The sequence below is a fragment of the Pseudopodoces humilis genome, chromosome 16 (genome assembly GCF_049639895.1).
Source record: "Pseudopodoces humilis isolate 2021_Gansu_Grassland_sample_001 chromosome 16, ASM4963989v1, whole genome shotgun sequence".
Classification (NCBI taxonomy): Eukaryota; Metazoa; Chordata; class Aves; order Passeriformes; family Paridae; genus Pseudopodoces; species Pseudopodoces humilis.
This window is the reverse complement of record NC_142215.1, coordinates 18985725-19004679: the sequence shown is the minus strand read 5'-3', so window position 1 is coordinate 19004679 and position 18955 is coordinate 18985725. Positions and strand designations below refer to the sequence as shown.

At 44.2% G+C, this 18955-nt stretch overlaps 1 protein-coding gene across 7 annotated transcripts in view; it reads left to right on the top strand.

The window, feature by feature from the left end:
- NEO1 (neogenin 1) overlaps positions 1 to 18955 on the top strand; it is a 158727-nt gene that overhangs the window by 52654 nt on the left and 87118 nt on the right. For all 7 annotated transcript variants that reach the window (XM_088063004.1, XM_088063005.1, XM_088063003.1 and 4 more), the window contains exons 3-4: positions 11868 to 12143; positions 15674 to 15827. In XM_088063004.1, the coding sequence (XP_087919130.1) occupies positions 11868 to 12143; positions 15674 to 15827 (430 nt within the window). The remainder of the gene's footprint in view (positions 1 to 11867; positions 12144 to 15673; positions 15828 to 18955) is intronic.

Here is an 18955-nt window from a genome sequence, read left to right as displayed (position 1 = left end):
TTTCCCTGCGTGGTTATCCATGAGAGGACTTTGCTCTTTGGGTTTTGGAGGTGTGATGATCAAGAGGTTCTGTGGCAACTGAATCTCTTAAAGAAACTGATCTTTGCTGCCTTTAGATTTAAAAAAGATGGGGGATATGATAAAATATTTGATTGTGAAGAACACTTGAATTAGTCTGTAACTTCAAATTCTGTGCACCTTGGTATTAAGTGTTTGCTATTCTACCAGGCTTGTAGTAGTAAAAAATCCTTGATTTTTGTGAACTGCAAACAACAATAAATGTTAGCTTTCTGTAATGAGCAGCAGTCTGGGGGGACATGAATATCTCTTTCCCATTCAATGTGAGCCTTCAGTGTGGTTCCTTCAAGGAAATGAAGGTTGAGTTTGTCATCAGCAGTTTCTAAGGGCAGTGGAGGGAGAAGGTGGTCATGCAGTCCATGTAATGTGTAGGATTTTCCCATTGCTACGATGGATTTGAAGTAGGGAAAGTCAAAGGAACTGCCTAATTTATGTAAAGCCACAACACTTTAATCAGTGCCTTGGTACAGTATGTTTTTTAATTGCCTTTTGAAATGCAAATCTGTCTTTGATACTTAAGTGCCAGTTAGATCTTAAGAAGGGTAGAGGGTTTAAAAAAGCTGCTGTAAAACATGGATTAAAAATAGATTTACAAAGTTTTGGAGATCTGTGTCTGTAATTCATCTTGGAAAAATAAATATGTATGTATTTTAATAAAAAGTATAATGACACAAGCTGAAAATATTCCCAGGTTGATTTTTCCCCAGTCACTGGTTACTGTGGCTTGGTTAAAGCTTTTATAAAAAGAACAGATACATGAGGATCTAAAAATTGGGATGGGTGACACAGGCACTGAGTTTGATCATGCAGATTTATTTGCTCTGTAAATCTATTTCAAGACTTCTCACTAAATTATTTGTTTCACCTCTTGTCATCTTCTTTCCCCAAGTGAACCCAGCTGTTTTTCTTCCTCTTCTTCCACTTATCCTTGCATTTGATAATTCTTGGCTTTGAGTTTTGTGTAATTTGTTTGGCTGTGATGAGGCAGCTGTGGCACTGCCTTGGTACAAACTTCAGGTGTGTCTGAGTTTCATGAATTCAAAAGCACTTGCTGATTCCTTCTGACTTGTTTTTTCTCACCTCAACTAAATAATCTCCTTGAATTATTATTTCTCATTTAAATACCCATAGAAATTTAATTTTCAAGCCTTCATTTTGTAATTACTTTTTGAAAAAGTACAGACAAATCACTTCTGTTAAGGGTGTCACAAGAACCCTGCGGGGAGGAGGGACCTGCCCTCGCTTGGGTTTTGCTGCTGAGAGTTCCTCCAGACATCAGAGAGAGGGAATGGACTTCGCTTGGGAAACTGCTCCAGTTTTTAGCTGACCACATTGTCTTTTCAAGATTTATTTGCATCTTGTGTGTGTCGAGTTTGGGGCTTCTAAACTGATGACTGGGAGAGCTGTCCCTGGAGTGCAAGGAGGCCTGGATGGGCTGTGCTGGTTCCTGAGGCTTGGAGGAGTTAATTGAGTTCTGAGCCAGGAGATTCCAGGGCCTAATTCTGCTTCTGTTACAGCTCATAGCACCAGCTCCAGATCTCCATGCTTTGCCTTTTCTCCATGGGCTAATAAAGGATTTCTCTACAATAAATTTCAAGTATTACTTTTTATAATGCACCAAGGTGCTGCAAATGAGGAGGGCAGGTAGGGATAAGGAATTCTGTATCCATTACAGGCTCTGTATGATAGGCGGTGGGTGAAGTCGTGGCTAAGAAATGATTATCCAGTCCATTCCCTGAGCACAGCCTGAGAGGGATCAGGACCCTGGAGGGATGTGAGCTTACAGTTCAAGGTAGAGGTCTGCAAAGCCCAGCAGCAGAGGTGTGCTGTGTTTCCTTCTGGGGCATTAGAGTGCTTAGCTCTTGAATATCAATCACTTATTTCTGTATAAATAATGGTGAATAGATAAGGATTTTTCTCAAACATTGATTTGAGATGAAATTTTATCTTTCCTTTTTGCCATAAGTACAAGGAGAGGCACAGAAGTAGCCAGATTGTTTGGTTCTGTTTGCTCATGTCCTCTGAGAAGTTTGCCAAGCTCTAAAGATTACAGCTGAGCAGTGTTTTATTTCTCACTAGACTCTATGTGCCATCCCAAAGGGTGAGAGAAAAGCTCAGGACAAACTGTCCCAGCTCCGCGGAGATGGGGTTAAGTCAGAAATAACAGCACGTTTTTACCAGGATTGCACATTTCCTTTCATAGCAAGGAGAAAAAAGTAATCTTGATCAGATCTTTGCGAATAAAGAACATTCTGTATCTTGGATTTAGAAAAAATCTCAGAGCAGAGATACTTCAGAGGAGGGTACTTAAGAGCACTTAGCCAGTAAGTGACATGGGTGATAAATTTTCCTTGCAGAAATACATTTTTCTATGAAAAAAGCATCAGTGTTTTTCATAAATTGGCTTAGATCAAAATGCATTTCTTCATGACAGTTAAATGGCAAAGGTGGTTTTAACACAAGTGCAGTTTGTACAGGTTCTGTCAGCTGTTACTGAAATTGTGAGAGTTTAGACACTTAAGACAATAAATGTTCTATGTTATTTGTCATTCTCAATTCTTGCAGCTCACATTTGTCTAGTTAAAGTGGCGAAGAAAATCTATGTGAGCCTTTGAACTGGTCTTCAGTTCTTGGACTGAAGGCAGAGGTCCAATTTCAAAACTATTACATATTTTTAGTCTCAGATTGGGATTTAATACCAGAGCTTCTTGCCATGTCCAGGGCAGAGAAGGGCAGGACTTGCCTGCAGCAGGATTACCACTGGGGAAAGCCCAGAGCAGGGAATGTCACCTGCTTGTTTTGAAACTCTTCATTGACATCTAATGACCAAGTCAGAGTCCAGCTGAAGAGACTCTTAATTTGCTTGCTTAAAACTAGTTCCTGTTGAAAAACACAGTTTTTCTTAAGCTTTTGTATTTCAAGTTTATTTCACCTTATATCAAACCAAATCCTATGCTATGACTGTGCTATCCCTGTCCTGAATTCTGTGGGTCAGTGAGCCAGTTAAAGCTTATTTGTGCTTGCTGGAGGGTGACAAATGCTCTGCTGAAGCTGGAACAGAGGGGCACAGGGAGGTGTGTGGCACTCGTGCCTGAGCTTCCTGCTTTAGTAATGATGTAATTGCACTGCTCAGAAAAAACCTCACGTTTTCTAGACTGAAATTCAAGTCCTGTGCAGTGCAAGTCTTGTAACTGGCAAAGGCAATATCCTTTGTGCATTTAGCTCATGGACAAAGTTATGTTCATGTACTTCAGAATAATAGAAACTTACTGCAAATCATAAGAAATGGGAGCTCTTCGCAGCATACGTTCCATCTTGACTTTTGCCTTTGAAAATATGGCAGGTGATAGAGTTAATCTGTGGAGAAACAGGAATTGTGTGGAGGGGAGCCAGGGTCCCCATCCCTGAAATCCCCTGGGCTGATGCTTGGGTGGGGGGTCTGGATGGTGAGACCAAGTGACTCAGTACTGATGGTGCATCAACACCCCTAAACAAGAAACTTGGCTGAACTTAGTTTAGATTGGATTCTCATTTGTTAATATTTTGTCTCAGATCAGATTTTTGCCTTTCTTCTCTGCATGTCAGCACCAGCAATCCCTGTGTAATTGTGTTTGACAAGTTTGTGTGGAGCTCGCTCGGAATCCCGAGCTGTCAGCAGAGCCATGGTTACATCTGCAGCCTGTGTTCCTCACTCCCTGCCTGTGCCCAGGTGGCATCAGCAAGAGATTTCAGCTTTATAAGTGAACAGTGAAGACTCTGTGCGCTGATATTGCTCAGGTTTCTGACTGACTGAATTCTGCTTTTTGATAAACGATAAGAACCTGTACTATTGCCCCAAGTGAAAGGTGACACGAAAAGCAGCGAGGGTTAAGAAGTATCAAGGGTATCTCTGATTAATGTGTTCTTTTTCTGTAACAAAGATTCAAGATGAAGTGTAATGACCCTGAAAAGGAAACAGAATGGAGGAAAATTATTTTGAATAAGGAAAAATTAGGTTATGATATTTGCTAAGGTTGATTTCGGTTGATTTCAAGGCTAGTTCTTGGTAACATTAAAAGCACAGGGTATGTCTCACCATTCACATAAATACACTGGAAATGAGGATGTTAAAAATTATTAGAAACTCTCCAACCCCTGTCCATTTGCATGTATAAACCCCTATTTTGGGGAGCATGAGGAAGTGTCTCTAGATAATTTATATGTTTCTGTAAAGGTGTTGCTCTTCCTTCTGTAACAGCTTCTGAAGTCAGCCCTGGCTTAAATGCACTGTCAATCTGCTCTTAAAACCAGAATAAAACTTTGGCAGAGAAAGGCTATGTTGTGGAGAGAGCTGTAAAAATGGATTCCTGCTACTCTGCGGCTCAGCTGCTGGAGGGGTCGGTGGTGTGCTGATACCACCTGAGCTGAGCTGCGCTTGTGTCGGATAATTCACAGTTATACAGCTTTTAGTGTTTGCCTTTATCCTGCCACGCACCCTTGTTGTCTCCAGACATCTCTTTGAGCTGCATGTTTGTGTCTGTAAAAGTTCTTTGTGTTTGTCTGCTGTTCTGTCAGCCTTCAAGCACCCTGGTTTTTGGGCTTTTTTTTTTTGCTATTCACGCATCCCGAGGAGTTCACAGTGAAATTGTTGGTTATTTCCTGTCTTTAAATGCCTGTTGTCAGGTACCAGCTGTCTTTGTCACTGTCTATAGAGTTGCCTGCAAAAGTTTTTCAGATCTTTCCTTTCTTCCAGTTTTGTGATAAATTTATCCTGACAGTCCTCTCTGTGCATTAATCTTCTTTGAATAGCTTGTTCACGTGAGCTTCCGTAATTGATAGCCTCGCCTGGAACTAAAATTATTTAACCTGTCAAGCTCCTTTCTTTCAACACAACCCTCGGATCTTATTCTGCTTTTGTTATGGCTCTCGATTTTGTTTGAGAAAGAGTAATTGTGAGCCTGTAGGGTTCTTATTTTTAGGCAGTCTATTGATGAAGACCTGAAGTTCCTTAAATGATGAGGCAATCTGTGTGCCTTATCTTTAGGGCCTCTCTTGAAATCCCACAGGGGTTTCATTGGCCTTGCTATTAGAATGATCTTCAACAGCAGCAAATAAATTACTCTGTGGTTTGCATGCCCTCAGTTCATTTTTTTCTGGCATTAGGATGTTGTTTTAGCTGTTTCTAGGTGTCTGTGGAGATCAGATTCATTGTGGCTGCTGCAGCTTCTGCTGCTGTTGCTGGAGCTTTTGTGTTGTTTGGCCCTTGAGCTGCCAGTCCTGTCCCCAGTTCTCATGATACAATTTCACCTCCTCCATCAGCAGATCTGTTTTTTCTCTTTGTCTGTGCCATTCCTTGCAGCACTTCTTGAGCCTGACCATGTGCTGTGGGCTGGCATCCCAACCTCTCTCCCACTGCTTTTCTTATAGTTGTGGCTGTCAGTAGTGACCCCTGTATTTTTGAATCTCTTCATTCAGTCATTTTGTTGCTCCCATTTCATTCCTGAAATAATTCATTGATCTCTTCTTGATACAACTGAACTAGAATTTGGATTTGTTTGTTTTGCCAGGTAGAGCATCATAATATGCTGATGTGTTTTCCTTGTCCAATCGCCCTCTAACATTTCTGGATGTGTAGTAGATGTAAGGGAGAAATTGTTCCCTGTGGAGGATGGTGAGGCCCTGGCACAGGTTGCCCAGAGAAGCCATGGCTGCCCCGGATCCCTGGAAGTGTCCAAGGCCAGCATGGACAATATTTTGTGCAATATTTTGCAATTTCTTACTATTTTTTTTGTGTACCTTCCCCATGTCATCATATAATTGAGCTTGAAGGGGGTCTTGCGACATCTGGAGTTCAGTTGTTTGCTCAGAGCAGCTCTGAGGTGCCACCAGGCCACTAAATGTGTCATTGTATGTGACAGTACCTGTGTCTGTGTGTGTTACTGATGTGTCCAGTGCCATTTTCCTTTCTCCCTTCATTCTGGCTGAGGGACACTGGTTTTAATCAGCACATACCATCCGAGCTGTCACGGCTGTGTTTAACCAAGTCAGGATTCTGGTTATACACTGACATTCCTCATTTGTGTTCTGTATTCCATAGACTTCCCACTTCTGTTGAGCCAGCATGCACATTTGGTAGGTTTTCCTATCTCCATGTTACAGTCCTTGTAAAAATCCTTGTAAAAAAGCTGTCTCCTGCCTGGGTTTTGGTTGCATTCTCCCCTGTCTAGTTTGCCTAGAGCAAGTGGGGAGAATGATGTGATGCTTGGTGTTTGTAGCAAGGACTGGAAGCATCTGGCCTTATCCTAATTCAGGTGGTGCTGGACTTGTGTTCTGCAGGAGTGTTTATAATTACAAAGTCTGCTCCATGTGCCAGTGAGATCCATGAAATATGTCTCATTAGCAGGAGTGTATTTTAAGCCGTTTCACACCTCTGCCACTCCAACAAATGATGCTGAATAATGTTGGAGAGAAAGAGCTGTGATAATTTAATGAAGTGTCCACAGATGGCTGGACTTATTAATTTTTTAGCAGGGTTGGGGTGAGGAGCTGATGCACTTACAAAATAGGCAGCATCTTTGTGATCCGCTGCGTCGCTGAGGGGTAGCAGATGTTGGAGCTGTCCTAACAATAGGGGATCGTGTTCCCATTCTCCAGTACCTCCTTGTGGTGCTGAAATCTCCACACTTCCCAAGAGGCTCTTTGGGGAAAGGAGTCATGGTTATGGATTTGTCATGAGTTCAAATTCGATCAGGCAGACAGGAATGGGGGAAAATTCAAGTCGCTGAAAATTGTGAGCAGTTTGTGGGATCATTCACAGATTAGTTGGATGGATTTCAGATTGAGAGTGGAAGTTGTAGGGTGGAATGTTTTGAGCTGGTGCTGCTGGAGTTAGTTTAGAGTTGGATAAGTTTAGTAGAAACTTGAATACAAGTAACTCAGGGCAGCAGTGGCTTTTCACAGATGGTATCCAGGAGGGAACAGGATGGAAAACCTGCCAGCTGCTCCTGTGCTTCACTTTTTCCATATTGCAGTAGGAGTGGGGTAAAAAAACGGAAAACGTTTGATGAGCACATCGAGATGTCACAAGAAGGCCTGAGACCAGCTTTGGGAAAATGTTAATTGCACAAACATGTGATATGTGTATGTTTAGAGCAGTTTAATGCTTGTACAAAGTGTTATCTTAAATTCCTGTCAGAGCTGTGGCAAGAGAGGGGACACACGTGAGGAAAACACAGAGGCTTGTGAGCACTCATACAGTCCTGCCACAGGCAGGAGAAGGGGATTCCTCCACAGCTTTCTCTTCCCTAGAGATGAGGACATGGTTCTTTTTTTCTCACTTTCCTTTTGTGCTGTTGGTTTGGTGAGATGGCTCCCAAAGGGTTGGTAGGACTCTGTGGGGATTAAACGTGTGCGTGGCAGTGGCATCCACGTGAAGCAGAGCAACGTTGGCAGTGTGGCTGGCAGGCTGCAGAGCAGAGGCAGGTGTGACTCTGGAGTTAACTGCACTCAGGTGAGTGAGTTATTTAGTAATGGTTGATAATAAAGGTTTTTTTCCTTTCAGTCTCCTCAGAAGTGATTGGCACTGGCTGTGGTTGCAGGGAGGCTGCTGAACTAGATTGGCATCTGGCTCAGGGCAGTGAATTCCCTCATTCTGCAGACTCCAGGAGATGAAATACTGGCTCCGTTGAGGGCAGGAGACTACAGCCAGAATTTTAACCATCTGTGTTTTCCAGGAGCATGGGAATTATTGCTCTTCTAGGCACATCTTTTTCAGAAATGGAGACAATGGGCCACAAATCTCAGTAATGCTGAGACTGGGAATGCTGATTGAATGCATCACATTTGCATTAATATATTGTTCATTCACATTCTGGCCATTGCTCTGAGTTTGGATAAGTGGAAGGGAGAGACAAAAGGGAAGGAGGAAAGAGGGACAGAGTTGACTTCCCCACCTTCTCTGCCATTTGCATTGTCCAAGCAGAAATGAGGGGTCTGGGATGCATCTAATCCCTGTTATATGCACATGAGTGCACTGTTGCTTATGTGTTCTCCTGCCTGCATTTAGAGAACATTCCAAATGGAAAATCATCCTTCCTAAATTGAGTTTATTAACCTGCATTCTTGCTAGGTCAGTAGTATTTTCCTTTGGTGTCCTAAAATCAATACCTAATGTATGTGCACTGCCACAGAATGACTAATGTGTGTACAAACATGGAAAAATTGTCTTCAATGTCAGGAGCCCAAAGTGTCATTTATCATGACGTTCATTTACCAAAAGATGGGGTGATGTCTTCAACTGATTGCCCTGCAACACATGGGTGAGGAGTGGGGGCTGCTTCCTCCATTAGGAGTGTAACTTCCATGCCTGGAAGTGTCCCAAGCCAGGTTGAACAGGGTTTGGAGCATCCTGGGACAGTGGAAGGTGTCCCCACATGTGGCAGGAGGTGGCACTGGATGGGCTTTAAGGTCCCTTCCAACCCAAACCATCCTGGGATTCTACTCATCCTTAGAACTTCTTGCTCAGCCTTCTTGATTGAAGTATTTGGGAAATACAAACCACTTAGAAAGTGTCAACTTAAAAAAAAGTTAACTTTAAAAGTGTTTGTAGCTTAGCTGGACTGAATTGGCTTACATGGTAATGACTTTAGAAATGATTATAGAAAGTTCAGGAAATGCTGGCTTAGAAGTTGATAATTGATATTTTGAAGAGAGCAGCTCTGTAATGGAAGGGTTCTGGGCTGGGAGATGAAAGGGTATTTTCTAGTGGCTCACTGCTGCAGGAGGTGTGCCAGCACTCTGGGACCTGCTCCTGGATTTATAAACAGATCTCCAAAGTAATAGTAATTAAGGCCTGGATTTGGAGTGCTTTTTATTATGCATCATGATTGTTTTGTGGTTGTTTGTTGACTAAAGCAAAGGGTCCTCCTCCACAATGGAGGCTTTTAAGCAGTGCAAATTGCCAATAATTGTAGAATAAGAGAATATTACTCTTTAGGATAAAATTATAGGCTAGGTTGAAATGTATATTTTAAAACCACACAGGACTATTACGAAATACAGGTTTTAGTGGCATTTAAGATGACTTGGAAAATGAAATGTGATTTCATTTCTAGTGACTAGTGAAACCATCTTGAATAAAGCTTATTTAACCTCAGTGGAGCACCTGCACACAACAGAAGGCACAAGGTCTGTCTTGTCCAGGAAATGAACAGTACTTGTAAGGGATTAAAATTAAAGCATATTTGAGCTGTATGTGAGAAATTGCAGGGCTGCAGGCCTCCAGGAACGTTCTCACTCGTGCCTGAAGTAGCCAGTGTGGGGCTGTGCCAGTGGGAGCTGCTGGGAGCAAGGAGATGGCGACAGGTGAGGTGAAAACAGAAGTCACAGGTAGGGGTCACCTGGCTAAAGGAGGAGAGCCAGGATTCCCTCCCGGGCTGGGGAGAGAACTGGCTTAGTATGCAGTGCTCTTAATAAATGAGAATATTGAGAGAGATAAGAATCAGAGGTAATTATGAACATTTAATGGGTTCTGTCAAGAAGGAGATTTTCAGAAAGGACAGATGCCTCATGGTCTGGAGTTCAGAGTCTCAGGGTTAACAGCCTCATCAGCTGTGAGAACAACTTATTTACCCACTGAATTAGTGAGTGTGGCAAAGGAGGAGACCTTGTTACCCTTGTTGTGGCCTCCATGGTCTCACAGGAAGAATTAAATAATGCTCCAGACTGACTAATGATGGAACTTCTGAGCACAGTGTGCAAAGTCAGGCAGGTGCGGAGATACCTTGGGATTGTCCTTAGAGGGATGGGTGATTCAGGAGAGGAAAAGGTTACTTGGCTTCTGGGATTGATTGTGCAGAGCCACTGAGATGGATCTTTTCAATAGACAGGGAAGCAGTTTTGTAATATTTCTGTGGATGTTTGTGATCTTAAATTACTCTCAGCACTGGGGTTTGCCTTTCTGCCAGGAGTGCTTGGGGGTCAGTTGGAGCAAGGGAGGTTTGAAGAGGGAGTTCTGCTTCATGAGGTAGAACAAGTTGTCCAAGACTTGTGCAGTCTCCACCCTTGGGGATTTTTGAGGTCAAATCCCCAAGAAACCAGCTCTGACCTTGTAGCTGACTCTGCTCTGGCTGGGTCCCTTCCTTCCAAAATTATCCTACCATGCTGCATCTTTAAAGGTGGATGGGGTGTTAGGGGAATGAGAGAGAGAAGCTGAAGATCGTACCTTCATTAAGAAGAAGGAAAGTTGAAAGAAAGAAGTTGGATTTTTTTTGTTCCTGTGAATACCTTGGAGGGACTGATGGATAAATATCAAAGATGCAAAATAGTACCAAAACAAGGTCAAGATCAAAGGACTGCAAGTTGGTTGGAAGTACACAGGGAGGGGAAACTAGAAAGTTTCTCGGAGGAATGAAGTCATGGAAGGAGTCTCCAGGTGGGACTCTGAGAGGGAAGAAAATACATAACAGTTGGAGATGAGCTGTACAGGGTTATGGAAGGAACTTGGCAGGACAGAATCTCCTCTGTTAGGATCCAGTCTGGCTGTCCTGCAGGATTGGTCCTTCTACTGGTACATTCCCAGTGCATTTGTGATAGGTATTAAGTGAGGCTTGTGAAAATAGGGGGTGAACTGCGGCAGATTTGATCATTTCCCTGTGCAGAATACTTAGGATGGGGTGACTGTGGCTGGCTGCCCATCCAGCTGTGCCCTCACTCTGCTCCTCAGCAGGATGGAGAGGAAATAAGATTAAAGTTACTGAGTCAAGATGGGATCACTCCCAGTTACTGTAATGGCAGAACAACCTTGACTTGCGGAAAATTAATTTAATTTCTTGACAACTAAAGTAATTTGAATGGTAAGAAAACAAAACCAAGCTAAAGCACCTCTCCCTGCCTGTTCCCCATTTTCCAGGTTCAACTCCCTGTCTTTGTTCCCAATTCTTCAGCCTCATGCTCTACCCGCATCTCTCCAGGGTGACGCCCAGAGCTGCTCTTCCTCCTCTCCTTCCTCCTCTCCCTGCTCCTCTGCCCTGCCCACTCCAGGGCTGTGCCTCACACTTCCATCACTGCTGTCCTGTAGTTTTCCCTGTTTTGAATGCACTTCACAGATGTGCCCCCAGCTTCAGTGGCTGCCTCACCTGTGGCTCCATGGAACCAGCTCCAACTGTGTCCCCAGCCTCTTCCCACACCTGCCCCAAGGGTTTGGCCTCCCCAGCCCAGCTGTGAAGCCGTTAAGTGGGCTCTGGGTGTTTCTGGAGAGCATTTTTATGGAAAAGGTGACATGGTTTGTGCAGTGCTGCTGGGTCAGCTCTGTGGCCTGCCCTGGAGAAATTCCGGTCTCAGCCACACTGAGAACGTTCATATGCAAATATTTATCTCCATAGTATTTATCTCAGTATTTACCTTGTGACACTGTACAGAGGCTTGTGGAGGTGGGGGTGGTAAGTGAAGGTGTTGTGTGGGCTGCATTGGAGAAGCTGTGGCTGCCCCATCCCTGGAGGTGTCCTAGGCTGGACAGGGCGTGGAGCACCCTGGGGCAGTGGAAGGTGTCTGTGTCCATGGCAGGGGGTGGCACTGGATGAGCTTTAAGGTCCCTTCCAAACCCAAACCGTTCCAGGATTCTGTGATTGTTGTGTTTGACTGCCTTTACACCATCCATGTTTAGCATTGTCCTGTCAGCTGTTAAGGCTTTAAAAGAGTCGGAGAGCAACTTAACTTCAAAAACTACATTCTCGAGTCTTGACTTGGACTTCCGAGCTTCAGTGTCACGATCAGAACATTTCAAATTCGTTGTTCTTTTGTTTTTCTTGCAGGACTGCCCAGGTTCACGAGCCAGCCGGAGCCCACGTCGGCGTACCGCGGCGGCAGCGCGGTGCTGGGCTGCGAGGTGACGGCGGAGCTGGCACCGCTGCTGCGCTGGGAGCGCGACCGCCAGGCGCTGGCCCTGGACCGGCGCGTGCTGCAGCTGCCCGGCGGGGCCCTGCTGCTCACCAACGCCTCGGACGCCGACGCGGGGCTCTATCGCTGCGCCCTCGACGGCGGCGGCACCCCCAAGTACAGCGACGAGGCCGAGCTCAAAATCCTGCCAGGTACTCGCTGTACTGAGCTGAGCCCGAGGCTCCGGGGCCTGAGCTCTTCAGGGGTGGACATGGACACACTCACAGGCTGCCTGCCCATATTTAATGCTTCAGCTTTTGAGGCATTTTGGGGAAAAAAAATTTAAAAGCCACCGGTAATACGCTTCCATTGGGATGTGATACAAAGGGGGAGCCGACTGTTCCTTTGAGTATAAATGTTTGGGGACTTGTACATTTTTTCAGGTTGAATCCCATGTTTCGAACCCTGTGTGGAAGCTTTGCAAAGAAGTTGGTGCTTAGTCTGTCGCTCTTGGGATGCTTAAGCTGAGGTGTTTTTAATTCTTCCCCTATTCAGGAAGTTCTCACCACCACTGGGACCTTTGGGGCAGTCTGTGGCTCAGGGTCTTTGTTTGCAGGCCCTGAGCTCTTCACAGGGGTTGGAAACAGGCTGGAAACACTCACAGGCTGCCTTCCCATATTTAATGCTTCAGCTTTTAAGACATTTTGGGGAAAGACTTCTTTAAAAAAACCTCAGTAATATACTTCCATTGTGACATGATACAAAGACTGTTTGTATGAGTATAAAACTTGGGGAATTCCTAAGTTTCTCGTGTTGAATCCCATGTTTCAAACCCTTTGGAAGCTTCGCAAAGATATTGGTGCTTAGTCCATCGCTCTTGGGATGCTTAAGATGAGGTGCTTTTAATTGTCCCAGTATTGTGGAATTTCTGATTTTCTAAGTAGTGATACCTTTTGGAAGTCTCCAACCCTTAGAGCGAGTGATATTTTATTTTGGAAGGTTCAGTTTTGCCTGTTGTGCTGAAACATTGAGATAATTTTTGTTAGAACAGAAGTCCAGTGCTGATGTAAACTGTTGGCACATTCAGTGTGTTCTGTTCCCAGTGCTACCACCAGCTGTTCTAATACAAAGGTTTGAAAAGTGACCAAAAATAGGACAGGAATGTGGGTCATGCTTTCCCAAACTAGGGACATGCAGGCTGTCTTTCATATGAGGGTCCTTAGTTGTTCCCAGAGCTGTCTCTTCTGGATTAGTGTCCATTTGGAATTCTCATTCAGTTGTTACTCTTGGAGAGCTGCTGGAGGGAGATGCTGAGTTTCCATCTCTGAAAGCTCTCAGGGTTAGGCTGGACGATGTTGTGGTTGGCCTGACCTGGTATGGGCACCTTCAGGGGTCCCTTTCCAGGAATAGTTGTGTTTCTTGTGACTATGGCCCTTCCCTATATAAAATGCTAAATTATTCTGTAAAATACCCCAATTTTTACAATTATAGCTCTATTTTGAAACTGGGGTGTTGGAAATGAATCATACTAGAAGTAGAACTGTTCTGTTCAGTTGTAATCTAGCCTTTCCAAAGCCATCTCTCTTCTCCAACTAGGGATACAGGGTTTGAAGAAAAGCACTTTTGGAAAAGATGCTTGGTTGAATTCCTGTAGCTTGGATTGCCATCATGTTTCTTCAGCCCTCATGCTGAGGATTTTGCTGATTTTTTTGGAAACTGAAGCTTTCTTGAAAACTTCCATAATACACTGATCTTTTGAATTCTTTTGGCTCCAGCTATAGTTTCCTTGCTTTTGTAATGCTTTGCTGAAAGTGATGAAATAGAGCTGTGTTAGGGAATTTAAATCATGCTGTTTCTTTGCTCCATCATGAATCCAAAAGTATCGATAGCGAAGTTTGGTAAAATCTCTCCCAGCAGGCTTTTTTTAGAAAGTGGGATTAAGCTGTTTGAAGGGAAAGCAGCCTTAGTCTTGAGTGGCCCCATAATTGATTGTTTGGCCTGAGAAGTATTTGAAAGAAGGATTTGAATTAATCTGTTCTTTATTCAGTTTATTCCCCTTTTAAATGGTTATCTGATGTGTGGCTGACAGTGATCCCACCACTGCTTCCCAGGCTTTGAAACACACCCAGCACACCCCTGCATCCTGGGGATTTGCATCCACAGACAGCGTTCTGCTGCTTCAACGTTCTGCTTTGTCTGCTTCCAGGCTGCCACTGAGCAGGAAGATGCATTTCTGAGCTCTGCCACTTTACAGGGGGTGCTTTCAAACATAGCACTGCAAGGGAAAAATGTCACTTAATTTTGGGATCCAGTTTCTATTTACCAGTGAGCTGAGCTCCCTTCTGGGCGCTTGGAGCAGCCGGAGTCATGTCTCCAGGGAATCATCCTGGCTCCTCGCTGTGTAAGGATGGCTGCCTGGAGATGTTGGATCCCTGTTCCGCAGCCTGGCTGGCTCCACATGCTGCTCCAGGTCCCTGTCACTTCTTTATTCCCCACACACAGCAGGGCAGGCAGAGCAGTTCCTGCCAGGAATGTGGGCAGAGCCGCAGGGATGGGGCTGGCTCATCCAGGACTGCTCAGAGCTTGGCTACCTCTGCCTGCACCAACTCCCACGTGGGATTTCCACCTGTTCTGCTTCCCCCAAGTGTCCTGGCACCTCCTCCTGTTGTGCTTTGGAGCTCGTGTGTGCCCTGAGCTCAGTGCTGTGAACACTCAGTATTATTTTTAGTGTTTTGAGCTGAAGAACACCAAAACAACAACTTCCTGAAATCGCTGCGAGTATCACCTCAGGCCCACGTGAGAGAGAAGCCAGATACATGTGTGATGAGACACCAAATGTGCTTCATTCAGGGAGCAGGAGTAGAGTAGGTACAGAACACTCGGTCCCCATTTTAGGTAGCCAGAAATAGTTTGAGGCCTTATCCAGTTGTGGATCTTTGCTGCCATAACACCTCCAAGCACCCCTGAGTGCTGGCAGTGCAGGAATTAGGGCAGGGTGAGCAGGGGTTACTCAGCCCAAACTGCAGCTGCTCTGTAGAACTCTTTTCCTCTGGGAACGGTGCAGGGCACAGACAGAAGGTGCACGCTGTAGTAGGGGCTGAATAAACATGCACTTGGTTTGTGCTGCTTCTTAAGGGTGGGAAGTAAAAGGAACAAACCACTCTCCAGCTTAATCCAATGCAAAACTCCTTCAGAGATATTCCCTGTTTTCATAAGGATGGAATACCGTGGTGGGGCATTTTTGTCTTGTGCTCCTTCAGCATGCATGTTCCTTGGTTGTTGTATTTTACTTGGGGTCAGTCACTGCTGCAATAATTTAATTTTCCAGCGTGTAAAAGCACTTCCTCAGGCAGCTCCCTGATGAGACCCAAGGCTTGCTGGACAAACTCAAAACCTGTTCTTCTCTTTCCTAAATCTCTGCTATTTGGTGGAAGTTCCTGTTTCAGGGCTGTAGTTTTGAGCTGGGATCGTTTCCCAGGGAGTTGGAAGAGTGAGAATCCCGAAAGTGGGGAATAACTTTGCATGTCTGGAGGAAATGGTAGCAAGGCTGGGAGAGGCTCTGACAGAGGCTGTGGGTGAGGTGGGGATGGAATCATCCAGAGGGGCAGGAAAGGAAATAGAGGTTTCATCTGTGATCTTCTTTTGCTGGCTGGATTTTGGTTCAGGGGGTTTTTGGTGGTTTTTAACATGACCATTTTCTGATTTTGCACTTGGTGCCAGCTGTGTCCTGTCCTGTTTGCAGATGCAGAGGAGCCGCAGAGCCTGGCGCTGCTGAAGCCACCCTCGTCCCTGACGCGGCTGCCGGGGCAGAGCGCGCTGTTCCCCTGCGTCACCGCGGGGTTCCCACCTCCCCTCGTCAGGTGGACAAGGAACGACGAAGAGCTTCCCACAGATGGGTGAGTAATGGCTGACAGCCCTGTCTCTGTGTGATGGCAGGAATCCAGCTGGAGTCGGGATTTGGGATTAGTGCACACCTTCCTTCGGGCTTGAAACCCGGAGAGCAGAAGCTGATCCCAAACACTGGAGGGGCTTCGAGGCGCAGTGTTGGGATAAGGGAGTGAGTTCAGGAGACTTCGGAGCAGCCTCAGGGTACTTTTTTGCAGCCATTTGAAGCCAAGAAATCTTGCCTGAAGCCTGCAGGTTATTAAGAGTAGGTTACTTTTTGACTGGCACTGGAGTAGAAGTAGCAATTAAGGGAATAAGGACACTGCAGGGAAAGGAGGACGACTTGGGGTATTCTGAGTGTGAAGCCCTGTGCTCGTTCTGTCTGCAGTGGAAACGTCCACTCTGTGTCAGAATGTCCCACAGGAATTGAAGAATAAGTGTTTAAAGCAAAATGACACATTTTCTCATTACAATAGAATATTAAAATGATAGGCATGATGGCAGAAAAACCAGTGAGCTTTCAGAGATGTATCGAGTGAGAACTTACACATTGTCATTGCTGGTGTATGAATACAGTTAGAATAATGTGGTAGAAAATCTATATAAAAAAAGCAGAACAAATCTTATCAAGCTCATTTTTGTCGATGTAATGAACGTACTTCCGAGAACCAGGGTTGCAAACAGGTATTTGAATGTTTTCCATGTCCCTCAAAGTCAGCAGTGAGATTAATGGGGAGCCAAGTTAATCATGGAACAAGGAGAGGTAAATTGCAGTGTGGCTGACACAGAAAGCAGCCAGAACAATGCTCAAGTCTCTGCAGCACCAGGGATATAATATATCTCTTTTTGGGCAACTCTTAAATTAAAAGAATCCAAGGGCTGGTAATTTGAGCTGTCTTTGATGGGAGGCTGCTGTGGGAAATGACAAACAGCCCCTGAGAGATGGTGCTGTGTCAGTGTGAAGGCACATGATTTAAATTCAGGGGTTTTTATAAATGTAAGAACTCACTCTACGAAAACTGGTACAGACTCATTAGAGCAGCACAATCAAATTGGATGAAATGGCAGAATAAATGTGCCTGGTAAGATCTGAATTTGTTTCTCATGTATGTAAAGTGATGTCATGTCATGTCTTCAGGGAGTTTTGCTGCCCCATCCTTCTCTAGATTGTGGCACATTCAGGGCACAGCGAGGTTAAAGCTCTCCTTTTATTTTCTTGATTTTTGAGACATAAAGTCCAGATTTTCCCATCACTGAATACGGTGCTGTTGATTCCCTTTGGAATTTGCTTCCCTCATTCCATGAGGTTACCATGATAACTTAGGGCTTCACAGGTATTTTCTTATTCTCATAATGCAGAATGAGAAATTGTTCCGGAAGGCTGGAGCACAACATTAGTAAATACACTTGATCTTCAAATGTACACACAATTTGAACCAAGTCTAACCTGATTTTTCAGAATATTTAGCATTACTTTTTAGTGTTTTGGCCCTTTGTTACAAGAACAGGTTCCAGTTGACTCTTTTCTTCTTGCAACACTTACCTCTCCTTTTCTTAAAGTGAAATGTGTGCTCATTGTAGGCTTGAGTTTTAAGGTGGGCAAAGGTAGAAATTTGATCTTTTTTCCCTCTGTGGGGTAAACATCTTTCATTGTTTCTTCAAGTGATCAGACTGAGCCCAAGCTCCCATGTCTGCTGCTTGTGACTGTGGCTGAGCAGGGCAGAGATTCAAAGAGCAGAGAACAGAAGCCTCTTAAACTCCATTTACCCTCCAGCTATTGTGTTATTGGTGTGAATAGAATAACTGGAAAATCTCCAGAAATTAAGATTCTTTGTTGGAGAAAAGCCTGCAGTTACTGTTGCTAAATAGCTACCTTAGCTTGTTATGCATGGTCTGTTAATGTAATTACAAATTAAATCACATTTAATTTGTATTAAAATCCCCTTTTGATATAAAAGTACAACTTTCTTAGCGTGGCTTTTCTTTATCCCAAGAAAAAACATGATTCTTTTCATCTGGGCAGGTTTTAATGTCCCTTCTGCCTGGGAAAAGCTCCGAAATCCCAGGTTTGTTTATGCACACCCCCACCCCAAACATTAACATACATATATGCAGGTATAGCCATATATATTGGAACATTTCTCCCTGTGTGTCTGGGCTTAGGAAACAAAACTCAGACAGCATGGGCAGGCTATCCCTAATTTTGACCCCTTCTTAAAGGGTTTTACACAAAACCTTATTTTTACTTTTGTCGTAACTGTGCTAATTAATTAATACAAAATAGAATGTTTGCCTTTCAAGTTGTATTCCTATGGAGAATTTGGATTGGAGCCTGTATTTATAGGAAAATAGATTAATTTTAAGGATAGGGAGGGGTGGGGTTTTGGTATTAAATATTTGTTATAAGATCTGGAGAAAAGGGAAGGCAATTAAATTTGATGGATTATTTGTTGAAGACTGCAATAAGATTTATGTTAATGGATAAATATGAGTAAACTTGAGTGATGGCAGCCTTGGCAGTTGTTCAGACAGCCTGTAATGCAATATATTGTGAAATTAGTTGCTGTGATAAAATATTTTCCAAATTAATTAGAGTGTGAGAGAAGGAAGCTTTGGGTGTAGGGTGAGAAACGGAAGTTAACTCAGTGCTCCAAGTTTGCATTGGAACAAGGCTCTTAGAACTCCAAGGAATCCCTCTGAATTCACTAACTTGAGGATTTTTCAAGAAATCTGATGGAGAGATTGCTGACTTCTTGGTTCTCCGTATGGAATGCCACAAAAGTCTAAGAAGCTTTCCCTTGAGTTGGTTCACTGATCCAGCTTGTAATCTTCATATTTCATAGTTTTCCCTGAACTTCACTGTCTGTAAAGAAAGGAGAAGACTAAACCCTGCTCTAGGTTGAGATGTAGCTCCAATTTAGAGCTCCAGAATCCAAGGGAAGGCTCCAGCCTCGTGTGTGGTCCGTGGTGGAAGGTGGGCACCTGGTTGGTCTTTACTGTTGGCACATGGACAGAGTGATCCATGGGCTCAGCACTGGGAATATCCTCCTGCTTTTCCAGCTGGATTGGCTCCATGGGCTCCGAGGCAGTAGTGTCTCTGCCAGGAATGTGGAGAATGCTGAGGGAAATGGAAGCAAGC